Below are 22,784 nucleotides of genomic sequence, written 5' to 3' on the forward strand. Positions count from 1 at the left end.
ATGCTGAATCCATATTGAACCCATAATACTTCATTAATAAACATGATGACAGCTATGGTTAATAATTCACTATAAATAAAGCTCAAAAGCAGGAATGAGGGCATAGTTTATGATAGATTGAAGATTCATTTCTGTCTCATCTTTGAGAAAACCCTTTGCCTTCAAGCATTCCCCATTGTTGATACTCATAATGATCCTGTTTCTGCCTCTCTTACTTGGTCTGAATCTCCTTGTAATTCCCTTTCCAAATCGCCAGGGTTACGGCATAAGGAATAATCTAGAGCTGAGCATGTCACACCGCCTTAAACAGAATTACGCTGCTGTGGTGAGGATTAAAGCTAGCAGGAGCTGAACGTAGCCGTGAGCTGATGAGCTCAAACAATGCAGCAATTTTCTGGCCTTAATTGGGTTATTAAATTTTGGTCTGCTGCTATGACAAACAATTACAAATCATTCAAACAGGCATTTTTATTCTTTAGAAAACGAGTGACCTGTAACATGAACGCGCACTGATGTTTTGTTTAGTTTTAGCGTGGACTGATTGCACTGCAAAAATCATTTTCAGCATTTGTATTTTAGTCTTGTTTTAGAGTAAAAATATATAAATATCTTTAAAACAAGATAAATAAATATTTTTTTGAAAGGAAAATTGTGTAAGATAATAACTTTGTTGCATTATTGGAAAATTAAAAAAAAAAAACGTCTTGTTTTAGAACAATAAACTTTTAAATTTTACAACGGGTTAAGAAAAACACAATCTTCTCAAGTTTGTTTATCTTGTTTTAAAGATATTTTGTTATTTTTACAGAATGCAACATTTCACCAAAGTTTCTTGAATAAAGAAGGTTTTTAAAATCAGTTGTGTGACACGAACTGGATAGAACTCAACCTATGCAGGAGAGAAGGCACAACCATCTGTCCACATCTGTGGATGACTGTTGACTCACAGGGTGTTTAGCATCAAGGTGAGAGAGAGAAAGAGAGAGAGAGAGAGATGGATGGATGGACAGAGAAGAGTAGGAGTGCTTTGTGATAACCATCGATCATTCAGCAGTGTTTTGTGACAGCATTCGTGCCCGCTATTCTTTTTATTTCACTTAGTGTGTGGTTATCTAAATGTGTGGAGACAATTTCCAGAAGTCTTCCCACAAACAAACCCTGATCATTAAATTAAATAAAATTAAATAAAGACAAAGTATCTTATAGGTTACATGCAACTTAAAATGAAATACAAAATGATCATCTTTATATATATATATGGTCTTATTGTGAATGATTTCTCCATAAACTTCCTATAAGAATTAAAGATAAATAAGAAACCCCCTCAAGGGTATTCAAGGTTGTGTGTGTGTGTGTTTTTGTGACACATCAGGACACAAATTTATTTGTATAATGATATGGGTATGACATGGGTATTACAAGGAGAGGGTTATTTATGAGGACATTACCCCATGTCCCCATTTTTCAAAAGGCTTATAAATCATACAGAATCAGTTTTTTTGAGAAAGTAAAAATGTGCACAGTTTTCTGTGATGGGTAGGTTTAGGGGTAGGGTGATGGAAAAATACGGGTTGGGCAGTATAAAAACCATTCCGCCTATGGAACGTCCCCCCAATTCACAAAAACAAATATATGTGCGTGGGTGGGTGGGCTGAAGTATCCCAGAGGGCCTCCTTACCCATATGTGACTGATTAACAGGGTGTGTAGAGAGGCTTGTTAGGGCTAAAAGTTAAAGGGATAGTTCACCCAAAAATGAAAATTTGATGTTTATCTGCTTACCCCAAGCGGCAACCTCCCCCTGTTTCTCGTGAAGCCAATACGGAAGTGAATTAAACTGCAATTCATCGACTGGCCGCTAGGGACAGGCTGCAGAAGTGAGCAGAATCTCATTGACCATCATGTTAAATTAGCCAAGTTTACAGCAGAAAAAAACATGTTTACAGTCTGGTTCATATTGTGGTTTTGGTCTATACTGCGAATTTTGCCCTTCATGACAACTCTGAGGGGGGTGAATTTTTTTTATAGCTCATCTGTTTAAATTATATTAAGCCTTAAAGTTCTGCATAATTAAGGGCGTGGTCAATTGAGTGACAGGTATGCCGCTGCTGTCTGTGAGCCGTCATGTTACCTCAGCAGCTCATTTCAGCCGCTGAATTTGGCATCTCACTCGTATTTGTGTTTTTTTTCTGCATTATTTTATACAATATATGGCTTGCTGCATACTCGAGACAGATGTCAGTCTGTGTACATGTGCTCGCATGCGGAACACACGTTGTTGGATCGTCGTGGCATTGGCTAAAAGTTTTGTTCCTGAGATTTACTACAATGACAATACCAGGAGGATATACAACTCCGACAGCACTGCTTGGATATAACTAAAACTGCTGCACTATTTTGAAAAATTATACTTTGGATACGTGCTCATTAGTTTGAGAGAACATTTGAGAGATATACATCTGGTACATATATATATATTTTACCCAAGTGCCACGAATTGGATTCATCTCGCGATCTCTATTTCATTATAAAGGTATGAAATCCCATTTGATTTGTGTTATTTGCACACCCCACACAAATTAATTAGCCTACTGGTGTTGGAGCATCTATAACGTTATCGTAAAAAAATCACCGTAGATTGACAGTAATCCTTTAGTACTTTCTAATGATATTGCTATCTTTATTAATATTTTAGATAGTATCTAAGATAGATAGCTAGGGCGGGCGTGGTTTCAGCAATAAGTCGCATGGGCTCCAACTTCGTCCCGCCTCTTTGCCCATTTTCAGTTATCCGTGAGTGACGTGCGGTCACGTGCAGCTAAGATGGCCGCGGCCTCATTTACGCGTCAAAACTGCTGTTCAGAACTCTATGGGTGACGTCACGGACACTACGTCCATATTTTTTTACAGTCTATGGCTTACCCCCAAGGCATCCAAAATATAGGTGATTTTGTTTCTTCAGTAGAACACAAATGATGACGTTGCAGTCTGTCAGTCGCATAATGAATGGCAATGGTAACAAAATCTATGAGAGTAAAAAAAACATGCACAGACAAATCCAAATGAAACCCTGCGGCTCGTGACGACACATTGATGTCCTAAGTCACAAAACGATCAGTTTGGGCGAGAAACCGAACAGTATTTATATAAGTATTTTTTACCTCTAATACACCACTATGTCCAACTGCCTTGAGCGCGCGCACGGCATCCGGTGCGTGAGGTGTGTACGCGCTCTGGTGTAGTTTAAACATGGTGCCTATAGTACAACAGTTGTTATACAAATGGACTACTTTAAAAAACATGGTTTTATTACATCAATAAGCTTACATCATAGGCACAGCTGAAGAGCAATCAACCTTAACTTCAGGCGAGCAGGCTCAGAAGTTGGGAATACGTGGAAAGTCACCACTCCCGAATGAGTTCGCGCAACAGAATGTAATCTTTTAGTTTTAAGTCGGTTTGAACAATCTGGATAAGCGCAAGTAAGTACCATTTTTGATTACCAGAAACAATAAGTGACGTATACGGGTGAGAGATCACTTCCGGCACTTGCGTAAACTACGCCAAAGCGCGTACACACCTCACGCACCGGATGCCGTGCACTCGCTCAAGGCAGTTGGACATAGTGGTGTATTAGAGGTAAAAAAAATTATATAAATACTGTTCAGTTTCTCGCACAAACTGTTCGTTTCGTGTCTTGGGACATCAATGTGTCGTCACGAGCCGCAGGGTTTAATTTGGATTTGTCTGTGCATGTTTTTTTTTACCGTCATAGATATTTTGTTACCATCGCCATGCATTATACGACTGATGGACTGCAACGGTTGGAGTTAAAAATCATAATTTGTGTTCTACTGAAGAAACAAAGTCACCTACATCTTGGATGCCCTGGGGGTAAGCAGATAAACATCAAATTTTCATTTTTGGGTGAACTGTCCCTTTAACATTTGTAGACAGTTTATCTGTGAAATTGATTCAGCAATGCCCTTTAGCAACATTGTCATCTGACTCCTAACTCTCATCATTTTTTCTGGTATTTTCTTTTCGCAGCTGTGTATACAAATTTTGGCTGAAAATCTCTGAAATAGGAGGCCGGAACCCTGGGAAGTGTTTTTACATGAGTCACATTTCTTCGGACGGCACAGTTATGCAATACACATGGGAAGATGGTGAATCAGGATTTTTGCTGTAGGTTTTACCTACAATAGATACTCAGAAAAAGCCATGATTTGATGTGAGAATTATATATACAGAACTGTGGGTGTCTGTGAGTCTCAGCTAATGCCTCGGTCTGCTGTACTAAGTCTTCATTACTTCTCCCCGTCCCTTTGGGAGCCCTCTCTGAAAATAAACATCAGCCCTTTTGTCTCTATGGCAACAGTTTTACACTTCACTGAATGCACAACTAGAGTGGGCAGAAACTGAAAATGACATTGATTGCGGTTGATAGTTTGGTGACGAAGTTAACTCGGGTTAGTGAAGCAAGTCAAATCTTGTTGATATGAAATCTTGACACTGATCTTGGCAGCGCGTTTAAAAAAAAAAAGTATGAAACTGCTTGATAATTCTAGCCGGAGCCTTTCAGCTCACTCTGGGGATTACATGATTGCAGAGGTCATGATTGCAGTTTGGCCTTTGCCCTCCGCTCAGATTCATGTGCACAGAAGGTTTGTGGACTTCGTGGACAAATCTTTGGCATGCTGAACATTTGTTGTTTTCTTTTTGTGTCACTCACTCCTTTTCTAAATATTATTTAATGCCCTTCATCCGGATTTGCTGCTGGGATTGTGGAGGAGATTTCCACACCCTAAGCTTTCAAATCTTAATATGTGCTAGTAGTTTTGGAAGTTTGATTTCATGCTGCTCTGCTATTTCATTGATGAAAGGCACTGCACTGACGCAAGGGAAGATATACAACTTTTAAAAACAAATTTTGAACTGCATTTGCTCATTATTGTACATGCAGCTTTTTATTTGTCACACCAAAGTTTAAAATGAACCAGTGAAGGCAAAAAGGTGTTTGAAAACTGTTACAGAATGTAATATATATAATACCGTTCAAATGTTTGGGGGAATCAGTCAGTTTTTTTTCTTTACTTCTTTTATTCAGCAGTAAAGCATTCAATTTATCAAGAGACAGTAAAGACATTTATAATGTTGAAAAAGTTCTTTTGAACTTTCTATTCATCAAAGAATCCTGAAAAAATATATCATGTTTTCCACAAAAATACTAAGCAGCACAACTGTTTTTCCAACAATGATAATATTAAAGGCATAATATGTAAGATTTTTGGATTAAAATATCCAAAAACCACTAGAACAATTTTATTGACTTGTGTACTTGCATTATCCCAAATGTATCCAAAAATGTTTAGATCCAGAGAAATAAGCAATTTTAACCAGGAGATGGACTGTGTCCGTGCATCTACTATCAATGACATCATACCCGCGTTACCCTAGGTTTCCGGTTTTATTTTGTAGAAACCATGAAAACACCAAAGATGCTTTAATATATCGTGTTTTATTAGACCGGTGAGCAACTGTTTGAATGGATGCATTCATTGACAGAAAACTAATCATTGTTATATAGCTCAACACAGTAAGTCTTAATGTCTCGTTTTCTTGATTTACTTTGAGTACCATGTTTTACCATGCCTACCTGTAATATCATGGTGTTTAGTGCAGTGTGCAAATGCAGAGAAGCACTATAACATCTTTCAACACACAAATTTATCTATGATTAAACAGTGCTGCTTTACCCCACTTACGCTTGACTGGAAGAACCGGAAGTGGCTACTGCGGCATAATAAAAGTTCTGCTGCTCTCGCCATGTGCTGCGCTGGTCTATCATTAGTAATCGCTTCAGCGGCCTCGTTTCTGCTCGCACAGCACTCAGCCCTGCTTTGCTTCATACTACAGTAACATTAATAATCTCATACATGAATGTGATTTTTGCCCGAGTCCCATCCCGATTGTTTTCCACCAGCTGTAGACGTGAAGACAACACCTTCCATGATTCCGCAAAATCAAGGCGTCATCAAGCTACACCTTTGTTTTGAATAGGCAACCTTGAGCAGCGAAAATGTACATATTGTGCCTCTTCGGGGTCTTTTTGACCCGCAAATGATGTTTGCTCAAATTAAAAAAAATAAATTCTCTTTGTCCAAATGGCATGAGACTTTGTACGGTGGTTAACACTTTTAAGATCTACAAAAAAAAAAAAAAAATTGGAGTGATATCTTGTTTTTATGTTAGTGTAAAAAAAAAAAAGTTACGTTCGTGGTCTTCGGGGTCTCTGGAGACCCCGGGCAACAAAATGTAATTTTGTAACAATATAATATATTTTTTAAAAACCAATGTAATTTTACTCTATATATTAATGTTTTTTCTTAACATTTGTGCAGTTTTTGGAGGATTTGTGATATCTTTTAAATTTATATAAATAAATTAAAAAATATTTTTTGAAATAGGCTTTTATGCATGAACATTACATAGGCTTTTTTTTTTTTATGTAAAATTCACTTTATAAAAGGCCCAGATTTCTAACTTTCATTCATGTGGATAACATGGATAATTTGACATGGTTTAGTGTAAGATTTTTGCCCATCTTTTAAAAAATGCAGTTTTAAAAGTAAAAAAAAAAAAAATCACTTTTACCAGTAGATGGCTGCAGAGCTCCACTATTTGCTATGTGCTATTTGAATGATTGAAAGATGTCTTTTCACAAGTTTTTTTCAGTTAGATTCATATCTAAATGTTATGAAATCACAATTATAACAATAAAAATTACTTTGTCAAAGTTTAGCATTTTTTGTGCAGGGAAAAATCAGTTTTTCAATAATAATTTTATAATAAAAATAATAAAATAAATAATTTTTATTTTTGTGTGCATGCGTGTGTGTGTGTGTGAGCATGTCCATTTTGTATTGGGGATGTTTTTTGCATTTTTGGAAGTGTGCCAAAAATTATCAAATTATCCATGTTATCCCCATGAATGAAAGTTAGAAATCTGGGCCTTTTATAAAGTGAATTTTACATAAAAAGCTGCTTTTACATAACCTATTTAAAAAAATATTTTTACATTTATTTATATAAATTTAAAAGATATCACAAAACCTCCAAAAACTGCACGAATGTTGAGTAAAAACATTAATAAACAGAGTAAAATTACATTGGTTTTTTAAAAATATATTATATTGTTACAAAATTGCATTTTGTTGCCGGGGTCTCAAGGGTACACTCGACCACGAGTGTAGTCCCTTAAACAAAGACCACATAAGGGTTAAGAAATGTTTCCAGAACACCAAATCATAATATTAGAATGATTTCTGAAGGATCATAAAATTCAGTGAAAACAGCTGTTTTAAAGTGTAATACTTTTTTACATGAATGTTTTTAGTGTATTTTTGATCAAATACGTGCAGCTTTAAAAAAAAATAAAAATAAAAATAATTTTTTTTTTTAATCTTATCAATCCTAAACTTTTAAGCACTAGTCATTCTTATCAATTCTAACCAAAAATCTTGATTTAAAATGTTTTAAAACCCAAAAACTGCATGTTATCACATCTTTCTCATCTGATGGTGGTCCATCAATTCGTTGAAGGTGTTCCAATTGAAGCAGCCGATCACGTTTGGATCTGTCCCGAGGTCAGGAAGGTCAGAATGACTGTGACAATAGACAGATGAGGCTAGTGGAAGTGGGTTAAGCCACGTCAGCATGTCATTCCACTGTACAGCAAGAGCTCAGCAGATCTCAATTGGCACATTGCACATCATTCATACTGAATGTCACATTTTTGTTGCATCTAGGTCAGTATTTGATCATACATCATAGTTTTGTTGGTCTCACCTTGAACAGACATTGAAAAAAAAAAAAACAAGGTGGGGCTTCATTTGCATGGTCACTCATTACCAGCCAGTGCAAACAGAAGAGACACAAATAAGGAACAATTTGTGTGATCATTCCTGTCTCAGTCCTTGTAATGAATACAGGAAGTGATTATATTGGATGATTTAAAAACTAAGCCTTGCATAAACCTTAGCCTTCAGAATTTTAATCGCAGACCAGAATCATGCAACATTTATACATTAACTAGCTAGCAGACTGTAGCCTTACATCAAAACAACCCTGTTCCCAAGGCAACGGAAAAGAGCAGATTTAATTGTAGAGACATTCCCTTCGGCTCTCTGCTTTTATTACTGTTTACCGAGAGTGTGTAACTAAAGGCTGTTGTGGGCTGATACCCAATCTCAGGTCTGCCAGGTTAATTAAAAATAAAAAGGGTGACTACACTTACGCTTGATTACAAGAGTGGAAATTATTAGAAGTCTGCTAAGTACATCGCAAAGCGTGTTTTATTAACAGAAACTCAATATAAAGCCTGTGTGTTGACTCAGGTGAAGTCAGCTGCAAATATGACGCAATGTGAAATATGTCTGGCAATGTTGGTCGTTATTAGACTAGATTAGATTTTAACTGAAACTGATAGTGTGCTCATTGTTTTTTTTATTTACATTAATAAGAAAATGGGTTGAACATATATTGTTTAAATGAATGTGCTTTTTTCTTTTTGTAGCACAGACAGACAGAGATGGATGAGCTACAAGATGTTCAGCTGACCGAGATCAAGCCTCTGCTGACCTACAAGGTGAGATAAACATATCCGAAACATCCTCATACACACACACACACACACACACACACACACACACACACACACACACACACACACACACACACACTAGTTTACTGTATACACATTCACAAACAAGCTGTAGCTTACTATATCTTTTACTAGTGATATCTTCACTAGTGATAAACACCTCTTCTTGGAACAGTGATAAACACCTCTTTTTTTAAAATGCATTTTAGAATAATAGTAAAGCCACTAAATGATAGTAAAATGATCGTAAAGCCATCAAATGATGTGAAAAGACAAGGTCCCTGTCTGACAAATGCCCTCCAGATAAGGTCCCTGTCTGAAAAAAAGACAAATGCCCTCTGAAACGCTTTCACGATGGATTTGAATCCGATCACTCAAACTACTTCAGGAGGTGGTTTGAGGTGCATTCCAAATGAAACTGGCCAAGTGAACATGCATCTGGTTGTGGAAGCCACAAATGTGAGATTACTCCTTCCAAAATGTTAAAAAATAAACGTGTGAGAGCGTGTTATACAGGCTTCTGGTTGCCAGATATGACAGCACTACTGCAACACACATTGCCACAGATGAGTAGCCTATTATCTCTTCAGCAAGCCGATATGCAAACTGCCACAAATAAAACTCAAAGTTTGATGTCGCATCCTGAAGCTCAACACACAATTATCTTCATTAAAAGTAGTGAGACTAAATGACCAGGTGTAAACAGGGCCTTAGTGTTCAGTATGTGCATGAATAAATAACAAGATAAAATCTTTTTTAGGGGGTGGGTGCAGTAGTAATTTTTTTTTTATGCAGGCCCCACAAAAAAGTTAAATAATAAAAATAATAATAATAATTTATTTTAACTCTTTCTCCGCCATTGATGGAATTTTCAGACTTTCTGTGTTTTCAAAGTTATACACTAGGGGCGCTATTACGCATCTTTTGAAAGGGGAGAGAATCTCTGGATCAAAATACAGCAGTGTTGCCAAGTCTGCATTTTTTCTGCAGAACTGACCCTTCGCTAAGCCACGCCCGAAAACCGCCACAGGCCAATCGTGGTTTAGCAACCCCTACTAGGCGCGGGAGGTCTGTCAAGCTTTCGAGTGAGGGAACATGCCGAAGCGTTGGATTTTGTTAACATGATACCCGGTATCCTAAAATTTTGGACGGGGTGGTTGAATTTTTTTTTTCCCTTCCCGACACCTAAAACCCAAGTGGAGAAATGGCGGTGTTCTGACAGTTTGTGCTACCCTGTCAGATTTTGCTACCTCCCATTGAAACAGTAGGTAACGTTAGCAAAATCTGACAAAATCCGAAAAATGCTAACGTTACCTATCAGATTGTGCTTCCAGTGTGATATTAACGGGGTTTATGGCTTTATTAACATCTACACCTACCCCAACCCTAAATCTACCCTTATAATAATGCAAATACAGTAATTTTGTGTTATTTATCATGATAACAATGATGTAATATTGATGTATGCATTTGCAGTAAGCCCGGGTAGGTCAATCTGACGAGTAGGTTAGCAAGCTAGCTAACTCAGCACATCATTGCTTGGAAATAATGACGGATCTTTGTTCATAATGCATATATTTGAACGTGAAATAAAACGATTAAAGGCAAGACGGAGTTACGTTAGCCTGGCGTGCTAAAAATATAAGCGGGAGAATGTTATCATTGCAAAGTGGTCAGGCTAACGTCTTGTGTTTATTCCACAAGACTTATGGATAAGCTGTTTGATTTATAATTATTAGGTTATTTTCACAAATTTCACTTAGGCTAACCTGCTGTGGATGAACAAAGCTTTTCCTCAATAAATTGTGTGTTTCCCATTTGAATGGACAGCGTATGAGGCGGCTGCTGCTCGCGCTGGGACTTTAGCTTTAATTTTGATCAAATAATTTTCTAATCGGTTGCATATATCCCTTGAATGCATACTGCAGTCCCTTTTGTCTTGCTCTCTCAGATATTTCACCTGTTCACCAAAAATGACTAATTATCTCCTTGAAAATGTCTGACACCGGTGCACACATACTGTAAATGACTTGCCAGACGCGAAAGCTTGACAGGCGTAGCAACAGTAACTAAGGAGGGCGGGGCTTAGCGAAGGGTCCATTGGGCTGCTTTTAATTTGTTGCCGTGGGTAAAAATGTTTTCCGTGGGTTGATTTCCACCCCTGTACGTATGATTTCGGCTCTCCAACACCCCCAAAACACCCCCCAGGCATACAAATTCAGTGGAGAATTCGGCCACCCATTTCCATTGGGCTATTTTTGGGCTACTTTTGACTGACCATTGGGCTACTTTTGTTGTACAGACCTGGCAACCCTAAAACACAGGCAAAAAAGGGGCAGAAACAAACAATGAAAGCATTGCTTATGCTGGGGGCCATTACATTTTTGCGAAAATTCTCAAAAATGGTGGCGGAGACTGGCAACTTTTTTTTAAAGCAGTTTTTAAGCAGTGTGTTTCTGTGCTAGAAGAATTACTGAAATTTTTATTTAAATGTTGACCACTTCTTGACCAAAGTAATAAAAAGCAATAAAAGGCTGGAAATGTTACAGCTCCAACTCCATCACATTTTTTTGGCTTATAATTTCCAACCCATTCCTAAAGTCATTCTCTCAATTTTTACAAAATTGTTTGTTATAAATCTTACATGTCTTATAAGTCAGCTAAATATCTAGTTTAAATCAGCAGAATTTGCAGCCAGACTTTGCTGTTATATATGCACATAAATGAATGAGGAGCAAGATCTAACATAATATAAAACCTATAGAGACAGCAGAACTCATCACCTGTTTCACTCCGTAATGCATAGTGATGCTCACGCACACATGCCAACTCTCACGACTCATGTATTACACATCTGTGGCACATGCAAACGCACGTATTCCCTCCGTGGCTCCTCGTGTTAGAGAATTCTGTGTTTTCCTGTAGCTGAAGCAAAGTTCGTCTCTACCCCTGCATTTTTCTTTACTTCATCAAACTGAATAATTCATGTGAGGGTTACTGTAGCAAGTGAAAACAAACGGAGATGGCAAAGGGACGGATGGGGTGGAATATTAGTGAAATGGTTTAAGCATGAGAAAAAGTGGAAGATTGAAATTGGAAAAAATAGGAATAGATAAAGAAAGGGCAGATGGGGTTGAGGTGCCAAAAAATTCTGCGCAATGAAAGATATTTCAGTCTGTTTCAGAATTATTTTTATTCTTCCTGCAGCCCCTGTTTGTAGAAATTTTCATCATGGCATCCTGGAGTTTGTCAGTTTAAATCATGGCATTCGTTTTTGCCACATAGCGTCCATATCAAAAACGCTAAAAATAGAAACGAAAATGTCATACACCCATTAGCACTGAGCAAGGCCACCAGTATAATTCACGAGGCAAGGGACATACGTTTTATGGGTGGTTCTTCTCTCCCTTGGAACTAATGAATGGGCTAAACCATAGAGCGGCCATAGGGTTAAAAACATGAAATAATAAAATAAGATGTTTCCAATTTGACAATACTGGTTGAAAACTATTTCATTGTTGACAGCCATAGTTTTGTTTTCCTTCAGGTTTTTAACAGTATACAGATAGTTGTAATCATTTTATAATATTTTTCAGAGAATTTTTACACACATTTATAGTTTAAATTATTATTATTATTTATTTTTATTACACTTGCAGGTGGGTGTTATTAGCTTTTTCCTGAAAAACAAAGAATTGTTATGCAATTTGTGCAACATTTCATAATGACTGGCTGTCAAGCTCCATAATACACCAAAAATGCATTATAAAAGTGTTCATCCATCCATCCATCCATCCAGCACAAACTCCAATTCTTAATTTTCTACTTTTGTGTTCCACTGAAAAAATAGGGCTTTAAAAAGACATAATGGTGAGTTAATTATGACAAAATTGTATTTTTTATTTTATTTTATTTTTTCCTTTTCATTCTTTAAATGCATGAACTGGAGTGACTCTCTGACCTCTCACTCCATCTAGTGGTGTCAATATAAAGAGCAGCAGTGGCTGGGAGACAATAATTTATGATATGATCAATATTATTTTAACATTGTTAGACATTTTTTTTATGTAATTCACTGAGTAAGGATTAATCAAATATGATTTCTTTTTCCTACAGAACTCTCAGAACTTCCAAGACTTTGACTGTCAGGTAAGAAATCTTATCTTTTCGAATTTACATGCATTTCATTAGTGGATGTGATAAAAGTCAATTTTTGGTCTCTTAGATGTTCATTAGAGGTTTGTGTGCAAAAACATACAAGTGGTGTGATATGGATATTTTAGGGTGTTCAACCTTCACATTTTAATATCAAAGGTGTTATTTTGGGAAAAACATCCTATTTTGATGTTGAAATAAGCCTCACTGGAGAATATGAATATATGAACATGCGCTTTGATGATACTGTGTTTCTGTTCAAACTTTGTCACACCGGGATTCTGCAAATCAGCTCTGACAGCCATAAACTGATTTTGTTTAATTGAAATAAGTCCATTTAAAAGAAAATAAGATGAAAATTATGTAGTTCTAATTGAGATTATACTCAAGAACTTAAATTTTGAATTAAAATATCCAAAAACCACTAGGCCAGTTTTATATATTTTGTTCACTTGAGTACTTAAAATATCCCAAATGTTTGTAACTATTTGTAAATCATGACAAAATTGCAATTTTAACCAAGGCTCCGGGACATGTGAGGAGTCGCCTGTCAATTGCGTCATACCCGCGTTACCCTCGGTTTCCGTTTTAGTTTGTAGAAACCATGGAAACACCAAAGACGCTTTAATATTTACATGTTTTAATAGACAAGGGAACAACTGTTTTGATATATTTATGGACAGAAAACTAATTGTTGTTATATAGCTCAACACGTTTAGTCTTATTGTTTAAATCTTATTTTCTTGATTTTTTGCGAGTACCATGCTTTACCATGCCTCAGAGAAAAACACTATTTTGTGAAGTAGCTAACATAGCATAATCAGATGCAGCTTTATTTTTCGTAACAATAATACAGCATTTTCTCCATCATACAATACGTTTTAAAAATAATTGCATGCCATTTATCAACACTGCGTTACCTCATACTCATGACCGGAAAAGCAGAAGTGGCGCCGGCGACTGTGGCATAATAAAAGTGTTGCACAATCGCTCCAGCGGCCTCATTCAGCTCCCACAACCCTCGGTCCTGCTCTGCTTCATACTACAGTAACGTTAATAAACGCATCCATGAACATGGTTTCCTTTCCGAGTCCTATCCCAATTCTTTTCCACCGGCTGTGAGGTGAAGAGCACGTGTCCCAAGATTACGCGCTCAAACTTGGTGTCATCAAGCTACGCCTTTGTTTTGAATAGGCCTCTAGCGGACAGAAAATCTTTCATATTGCACCTTTAATGCGTCCTGTAAAGCATTTCATAATTGTCCACATTGATCATTATCTCATATCTTGAAATATAGATGTATACATCATTTATAAATCCATGTCTGATAGGGTTTTTTAATGCCTCTGTAGCAATGAGGAAATGGAATTACATCTTCGTGAATTACATTCTCCTCTTTCAGAGCAGGGGTCTCAGATCTAAATATAGCGCCTGCAGCTGTTAAAGTGAGCATGCTCAGACTCAGGCATGACCTGGTCTACATTATATAGAGGCTTTATTATTCCTTACTCAGCAAACCTCCATACACAAGCTTGCACACTTTAAGTTAGTCAGTTGATGGGCTGACACCGAACCAGCCAATCCAATCTCACACCACCAGCACTGAGTGCTGCAGAACACCTACATGTGCGTGATATGGCTTAGGTTTAAGGTGTGACTGCTCTCTGCTGGTGAAGAGAGGTAACACAATCTGTGGGGCCATTCAGACAGAATGTATTTTTACATTCCACTGCACTGCTTTTTTCATTGTTTTATGTAAACATGCACCACTAGACGGACATGTTTGACCATTGCGTTCACGTCTTTTGCAGCACATTACAACATTCTAAAAATACGGTGCTTAAGCTAAAAGAAGATATACTATCAAAATCTTGTCTTTAAACCTTGCGTTTTTTCATTCCACTGCCTTGCATCTCGTGTTTTTACCCGCAAAAACGCATTCTGTGTGAATGACCAAAAGATAAAACTGAAATATTCACTATTTTAATGACATAAATGGTTTACAGAGTCTTATAGGTTTAAGGTAAAATTAAAAATAAGGTAAAATCTCTCTCTCTCTTTCTCTCTTTCTCTCTCTAGCTAGCCAAAATACTTAGGTCTCAGTTGGGGAATAAGCTCTCTGAGACCCTATTTTTCCTTCTGCTCTTAGCCAGTAGTAATAGCCGAAGCATCTAGCATGAATACTGCAAGTCATCATGTCAGGTTCATCATTATTCAGAGACAATTTCATCCCATAGAGGGCATCAGAAGCTCAGAGTAAGCAAAGTCATATCCTTGACATTATCCTCCAGTGTCATTAACTTATTAGATCATTTCAAAATATGTAACAGACCACTGCCTAGTAGGGGTGTGATGGGACACTTAGATCAGGAGACAAGACGAGACAAGAGGTTTTTGCACAGTATTTTTAAGAAATCATCAATGACAAAATTAATGACTGGAAAAATAGTCTGCAGGTGCATTTTGAAATGTTTGTACTAATCATCTTGTAATGAAAGTAATTTTAGTTCATATTTCTGAGTATGAATTATTATTATATGCATCGAAAAACAACAATATACAAACACTGTAAAAGTTTTTGCCACAAACTCAACTGACTGGCTTCTCTCCTGTATGATTTCACATGAGTCTCTTCAGATCTTACTGTACATGAATTTGAATGATGAATGAGCTTCCAGAACTTCTGATTGAGTTTGTGTGTGTGACCTCCTAATTGAACTCCTTTCCACAAATTAAACAGAGAAATAAAAACCATATAAATGACAAAAATAAAGAAGTTTTTCCTTAGTCTTATTAAGTGCAAACAATAAGTGCAACCATAATCAAAGTACCCTCTCAATATTCAAAGTGCAAACGGGGACCAAAACAGAGACCAGAGCTAAGAGGTGGTTACAACTACACAGCCCAGCCATAGGTTTGATATTGGGAGACAGGTTATTGTATGTAGCCTAATTTGCGCACATCGGGGAGCTCGCATTTTACTTTTGCTTTCGAATTTGCGATCGCACATACTCTGTGAATAGGAAGCAGCGGTGCTGAGCGTGCGTTCTACAAGATAAGACATTTATCAGACACTTAGGCTCTGTTGGCAACCAATTCTCTGCCATGGTCCTGTCAGTCATCTCGCCTTACTCTCGTCACGTGATTAGCGAATTGTGATTCCTGCTGCACTGTGTGCGACTCTGCAGCTCATGCTGGATGAGCAGAGCAGACATTTACGATAGTTTACAATTGAAGCGACCTTTATACAACTTAATTAAATGGTTTTATTTCAATTAAAAAAGAGCAAAACAACAGTAGAGGCAGTGCCGCTGTGAAAACCGTAATGTAAATGTAGTAGTGGCATTTTCTATGCTAATTTCACCCTCACATCATGGAGATATCGCGAGACAGCTTTTCACCCCCGACAAGAAATCCCGTCACATTTTAATATCGTGAGACCTTGTGGCATGAGATCTTGTCACACCCCTACTGTCCAAGGGAAAAGAATCCTTTATAACATGATTTCATCTCTGATCCCCAGTTCTTTGCAACCTTCTCTCAGTCTCATATTTCAAATAGGAATGTAAAAATGTAACCCAAATGTCTAGACTGGCCGCTCTCCCTTTCTGTGTCCATTTCAGATAGTTTCAGAGTATTTTCTATTATAAATTATATTTTGTTGATTTAGGAAGTTTCTAGACAGTCTTGACTGGCCTTCATGTGGCTGTGTCTGTCCATTTTGCCCTTTAGTGCACTCTCCTGAAGGTCACTCGGACACAGCACGCTCGGCAGCACTGCTTACTGAGAGTGGCTGACACAATCTGATTTATTACTGAAGCTGCAGGTCCATCAATAAGTAATAAAACCATAGGTTACACTTTATTGTAAGGTGGTTTTGTTAGTTATACATTTAAGTACTGAGTAATATCAATTAACAACATGTACTTAATGTAGGGATAGGAATTGGGTTTGGTTTAGGGTTAGTTGCATGTAATTATGCATTAATTTACTGTTATTACTACAGTAAGTACATGTAACAAGGACACTAAAATAAAGTTACCAAACCATGTTACTTCTTAACCCTTGGGTACTGTGCTGTGTCAGTTGCATTATGCAGTAGCAGTTATCCGAATAATGTATTTTAGCTAAAGGCCTGATACACAAATACAAAACACTGTACATACCTTTTATAAATGCATTGCTGTACTCCAATCCACAAATGCTGACTTCTTTTAACTTATGTGTTACAGCTCCAGTTGTGTTAGCTTTCCCTGACTATTTCTCCTCAGATTGTGTTTGTCTATGGTGGCCCCTGAGGCTTATTGAATGAAAAACAATGTTTCAACCTCATCTACTGATAAATGGAAGCAAGGCAGATCAATAACCTATCAGAGCCCAAGATCCACAGAGAGATCGCTCAGATGATATACCACGCTGCACCTCTGCTGGGTCATAATTCCTTCAGTGGGGACAAACTGTGTTCTGCAACCATGATTATTTATTGCAGTGGTAGATAGCACAGAAAAAAAACATTATTGTTCATCCAAGGACACTGACAATATGTTTATTTCTTGTTGTTGTACTGATTTGATAGCTCATTTGACTGAGTAATTATTTGTATGTCATTACACAATAAACCAGTGGTTCTCAACTGGAGAGTCACAACCTACTGTATAAAATGGTCATACAGGTCTAGATGCATATGTTGTCATGAACGATGTTTGCAATGAATTGCACAACAAATGGATATGATCAAGCAAAAACAGTTTTTAAAGGTGCCGTAGAACGTGTTTTCGAAAGATGTAATATAAGTCTAAGGTGTCCCCTGAATGTGTCTGTGAAGTTTCAGCTCAAAATACCCCATAGATTTATTTTTTATTCATTTTTTTTAACTGCCTATTTTGGGGCTTCATTAAATATGCGGCGATTCAGGCTGCGGCCCCTTTAAATTCTCGTCCTCCCAGCCCCCGGAGCTCGCGCTTGCATAAACAGCATAAACAGCATAAACAAAGTTCACACAGCTAATATAACCCTCAAAATGGATCTTTACAAAGTGTTCGTCATGCAGCATGTCTAATCACGCAAGTATAGTATTTATTTGGATGTTTACATTTGATTCTGAACGAGTTTGATAGTGCTCCGTGGCTAAAGCTAACATTACACACTGTTGGAGAGATTTATAAAGAATGAAGTTGTGTTTATGCATTATACAGACTGCGTTTAAAAAATGAAAATAACAACAGTCTTGTCTCCGTGAATACAGTAATAAACGATGCTAACTTTAACCACATTTAACAGTACATTAGCAACATTCTAATGAAACATTTAGAAAGACATTATATAAACAAATATCACTAAAAATATGTTATCATGGATCATGTCAGTTAATATTGCTCCATCTGCCATTTTTCGCTATTGTTCTTGCTTGCTTACCTAGTCTGATGATTCAGCTGTGCACATCCAGATGTTCTGCCCTTGTCTAATGCCTTGAACATGGGCTGGCATATGCAAATATTGGGGGCGTACATATTAATGATCCCGACTGTTACTTAACAGTCGGTGTTATGTTGAGATTCGCCTGTTTTTCGGAGGTCTTTTAAACAAATGAGATTTATATAAGAAGGAGGAAAGGTAGATATGTATATGTATGTGTGTATATAAAATAATGCGTGTATATATTTATATGGATAGACAGATAGCATAGACTTCTATTGTTTTTATGTACAGCTAGTTATTTGTCATAAATAGTATAACTTAATCCTAACACAGAACCTTCTGTGCTATTACCTTTATTTTTATACTGTTCTTACAAATGAGGATGTCCCCGAATTGAGGTTTTGGAATGTTTTGTTAAATTTAGCTAACTTGTGGGTGCAGTTTGACGCCAAAATATGGTTAAGTAGGTACATACACATACGCACACACTGTTTTTGATGTAAACAAGCAAAGTTAAAGGGTTAGTTCACCCAAAAATGTAATTTCTGTCATTAATTACTCGCCCTCATGTTGTTCCAAACCCTTCGTTCATCTTCGGAACACAAATTAAAATATTTTTGATGAAATCCGAGGGTATCTGATCCACACATAGGCAGCAATGACATTGCACCTTTTGAGGTCCAGAAAGGTACTAAAGACATCGTTAAAACCGGCGACGTGACTGCAGTGGTTCAACCTTAATATTATGAAGCGACGAGAATACATTTTGTGTGCAAAAAACAAAACAAAAGTAACAACTTTATTCAACGAATTCGTCTATCCCTTGTCATACTGCTACACTATTTTCATTGCAGAGCTTCAGTGTTTATTTCTGAGCACAGGCTCAGTATTGGCCGGCTCCTGCGTCAGCATCACACGCATGCGTCATGCAGCTCACGTATTTTTTTTAATAGATTCATATAATAATCAGTTGTTATTTTTTGTTGGTCTTGTTCCCCACTTGATTAATCTCAAATATGTCCTGAGGCAACAAACAGTTGGGAACCCCTGCCATGTATTAAATAATATATTTAGTCCAAATCCATTGATATGTGAGGTCAAATCTCTCTGCATCTTATTTCTTGTTATATCTGAAGCTGTGAACCAGTTGACCCCACCCAAAAACAAATAATAAAGTGCAGTGGAGAGCATCGTCCTCTCTGTGTCTGCCCCACCCCTATCATCCCTGCTCCTGCCACCTCCCGTCCACCTGACTTCCCCTCGTCCAATCGGAGCAGGGCTCTTTCAGCGCTGCCGTATACATGAGCAAGCACTGTCTCCCCAGCGCAAACCGCAGTCACTTCTTTCTCCTCCTCACTCTATCTGCATCTCAACATCTCTCTCTCTCTCCCTCTCTCTCCCTCTCTCTCAAAAAATACCTCCTCTGTTGATTTATCTCACTCTCTCCCTCTCTCCTCTTCTGTCACCCCTCCCTCTTGGATCTCTGCCTAGCTACTGTTCTCCCTGTCCGTTTCCCTCCATCCCTCCTTCAGCTACTCTGTGTTTCTCTCGTGGATCCTCCCATCTCTTCTCGCCTCCTCTCTGAAGCTGTCACTGTCTCGTGTGTGGAAACATGTCAACCGTTCTGGATGTGGAGCAGAATGCATGCACTGGAAATGAAGTGGTGAGTGTGTGTGTGTAAGAGAGACTGCTGCAACTCACCACCGAGGCTGATTCCTGACTCTTGATTTCTGCTGTTTTAGCGCTGATATCCTCAGTATATGTGATGCTTTCCAGTGAGGGATGTGTGTTTTCTTGCATTAGTCATGCGAGTCATGCGCCTCTCAGCTTGTTTACCTTACCACAGATTAGACCAGTTTGAGGCTAAACTGTTAGTTACAAATATCTTTAGTTCATGAGCTTCGAATGTACATGATTTACACTAAAATGATATGTTGATGCAGTCGAGGGATTGTCAGGTAAATTAGGCGTTTGCGTATTTAAATATGGCACACGTCCCGATGATCATCAAATGGTCTAATAGGTCAAGCAAATCAAGGACATTTGGAGCACTTAATACTCTAGCATTACTGGCAGGGTGTGGTAGAGAGTATATACTCAGTGTGTTTCTAGGAATGCATTAGTATGGATGGTGTGTACTAAGATCTGTGTATGCGATCTGTGTGTGTGTAATAGTTATCTGCAGACAAGTTTTGCTGTGTAATGGCTCCCTGGCTTGTGGTCTTTGATTGATGCTATTAGCTAGAGGAGCTGGAGCGGGGGTGGGGGCAAAGGCTGAGACTGTTGGCTTGTATTCATTCATTCACCTTGGCTTAGCCTCTGTTTCCCAAGAGAGTGTGGCTTTGATTGTCCTTTCCCCATGTTTGAATGTTTGCATGCAAGGATGTAACCACATATTCAGGGTACAACAGTGCTAGATGGAATTATTTAATAAACAACCATTTAAAAACCTATGTCCAATAGTAGTTTGATTATTTTGTAAATGTGTCCACTTCAATTTCTGATTGTTATGGCACTGTTTGAATGTAAGAAATGTCTTTACCCAGTTGAAAATCCTGGAATTTGTGTTTTGGAAGCTCCCACCAGGCTTCTTAACTTGCTAAACCAGCAACATCCTTGGTTTACCAATTTCTCCAGAAAGGCTATGCTGGTTGATCAGCATTTTGACAGAAGATTGCAGACGTTGCAGTGCTCCCTAGTCCATCCTGATTTTTTTTTTTTCTATTTGAAGAGCACAGAGAGTAAGATGATGCAAGCATTTGATATCAAATCATATTATAGGGTTTTTAATGAATATGTTTGAGAGTTTTGATCACCTCCTGCTAATTGTTGTGCTAGTCAGGAATCATGATGACCCATCACTATTTGTCCCACTGAATTAGTCGTCTTTTTTCCAGGCTCATTCCTATTCTGCCCCTCTTTCTAGACTCTCCCACACTCTCTAGACCCACATGCAGAGTATAAATGTGTGTGTCTGAAAGATTGAGAGTGTGTTTGGCAGACCGAACAGGAGAGACTTTTTTTTTTAAATGTTACATTTCAGACTCTCCCACTCTCTGGCCTTGATCACTCATTTCCCTGAGAGCTGAAAACATTCGGACTCATTCCAGTGCAACCAAATTTGTTCAATCAGCATGCCTCACTGCAAGCACTACTCATACTCAAGTATATTAAAGACCCTATAAAATCATTTCATGAGCACAGTTTTTTTTTTCCATATTGATGTATTGAAACATGGAGTTTGGATGGGACATATTTAATGAATATCCAGTCGGATTTAATTATATCACAGCCATGAATCATGATTTGCTACTTGCTAGTTGGTTGAAGGTAGCATTGGGGCGGAACATTCTCTAGAGGGCATTTGATTGGACAAAATCTGTGTAATGCAGGATGAGTCATAAATATTTTTGGCTTGTTTTCCTGTAAGAATGACTGTACATATGTCTGCGTACATCTAATTTTTGTCAGTGTTTGAAGTCATGATGAAACGGCAGTAGTGACCAATTGTTTCTTCTGTATTGTGACGTATATCCGAGTGGAATGGATTATCAGAAAAGAAAAAATTATAGAGCATGGACTTTTATCTGTCGGTTGTTGATTGTAGTCGATTGTAAGAATGGGGTGGGCTTTATATATATATATATATATATATATATATATATATATATATATATATATATATATATATATATATATATATATATATATATATATATATATCACCGAAGAGAATTCTGTTGTTTCCCCGGAAGATCCAGTCATGATATTAATTTAAAAATTACAATATCAATTTTATTAATCGTTCACAATAGCATGCATTTAGAAAAGAGATTGGGTGAATTTCCATTTAATGCCAACTTCAACATATAAGATGGCCCCAAAGCTAGAAAGGTATTTACAAATAATAGCCAGTCACAATTACGTGACTCTTATTCACACAAAGAGCTTCAGTATAGAAGCTAATTTTTCTTACCTCAGGACTCTTGTGTCCCTCTGCTGTGACTCATTCTATTATTGATGGAGAGGAAGCTGTCATGCGCAGAATTTTCTATCTCTCTATCTCTCTCTCTCTCTCTCTATCCATCTGTCTATCTATCTATCTCTGTATATAATGCATGCATAAATACGTATGCACACAAGTCCAACCTTGTGATGTCAGTATATACATCACTGAACATGACATTCCATAAAGGAACACCAGGACCTTAGTTGGTCCTCCCTCAGTACAAGCTCAGGACAACCTTCCCAGTTTTCCTTCTTGACGACGTGTACCGTATCTCCTTCTGATGATATATAGATTGAATAAAACATTAAAACAATTATAATTTTATATCAGCAGATATTTATCTGAGACATTCTGTTCTATCATTAATCTCTAAAAGGGGACCTATTATGCCACTTTTTACAAGATGTAGTAGTATAAGTCTCAGGTGTCCCCGGAATGTGTCTGTGAAGTTTCAGCTCAAAATACCCCACAGATCATTTATTAGACAATGTTGTAAATGCCCATTTTTGAGTGCAAGCAAAAACTTGCTGTTTTCGTGC

At 37.5% G+C, this 22,784-nt stretch overlaps 1 protein-coding gene across 3 annotated transcripts in view; it reads left to right on the top strand.

The window, feature by feature from the left end:
• Positions 1-22,784, top strand: part of ndrg3a (ndrg family member 3a) — a 50,285-nt gene that overhangs the window by 12,586 nt on the left and 14,915 nt on the right. For 2 of the 3 annotated variants that reach the window (XM_048172381.1, XM_048172382.1), the window contains exons 2-3: positions 8,577-8,648; positions 12,780-12,812. In XM_048172381.1, the coding sequence (XP_048028338.1) occupies positions 8,592-8,648; positions 12,780-12,812 (90 nt within the window). In that variant the 5' untranslated portion in view covers positions 8,577-8,591. Of the gene's footprint in view, positions 1-8,576; positions 8,649-12,779; positions 12,813-19,565; positions 19,900-22,784 lie in introns of those variants that run through there. The other variant, XM_048172383.1, reaches the window with a different exon arrangement.

This window comes from Megalobrama amblycephala, linkage group LG21 (genome assembly GCF_018812025.1).
Source record: "Megalobrama amblycephala isolate DHTTF-2021 linkage group LG21, ASM1881202v1, whole genome shotgun sequence".
NCBI classification, from domain to species: domain Eukaryota; kingdom Metazoa; phylum Chordata; class Actinopteri; order Cypriniformes; family Xenocyprididae; genus Megalobrama; species Megalobrama amblycephala.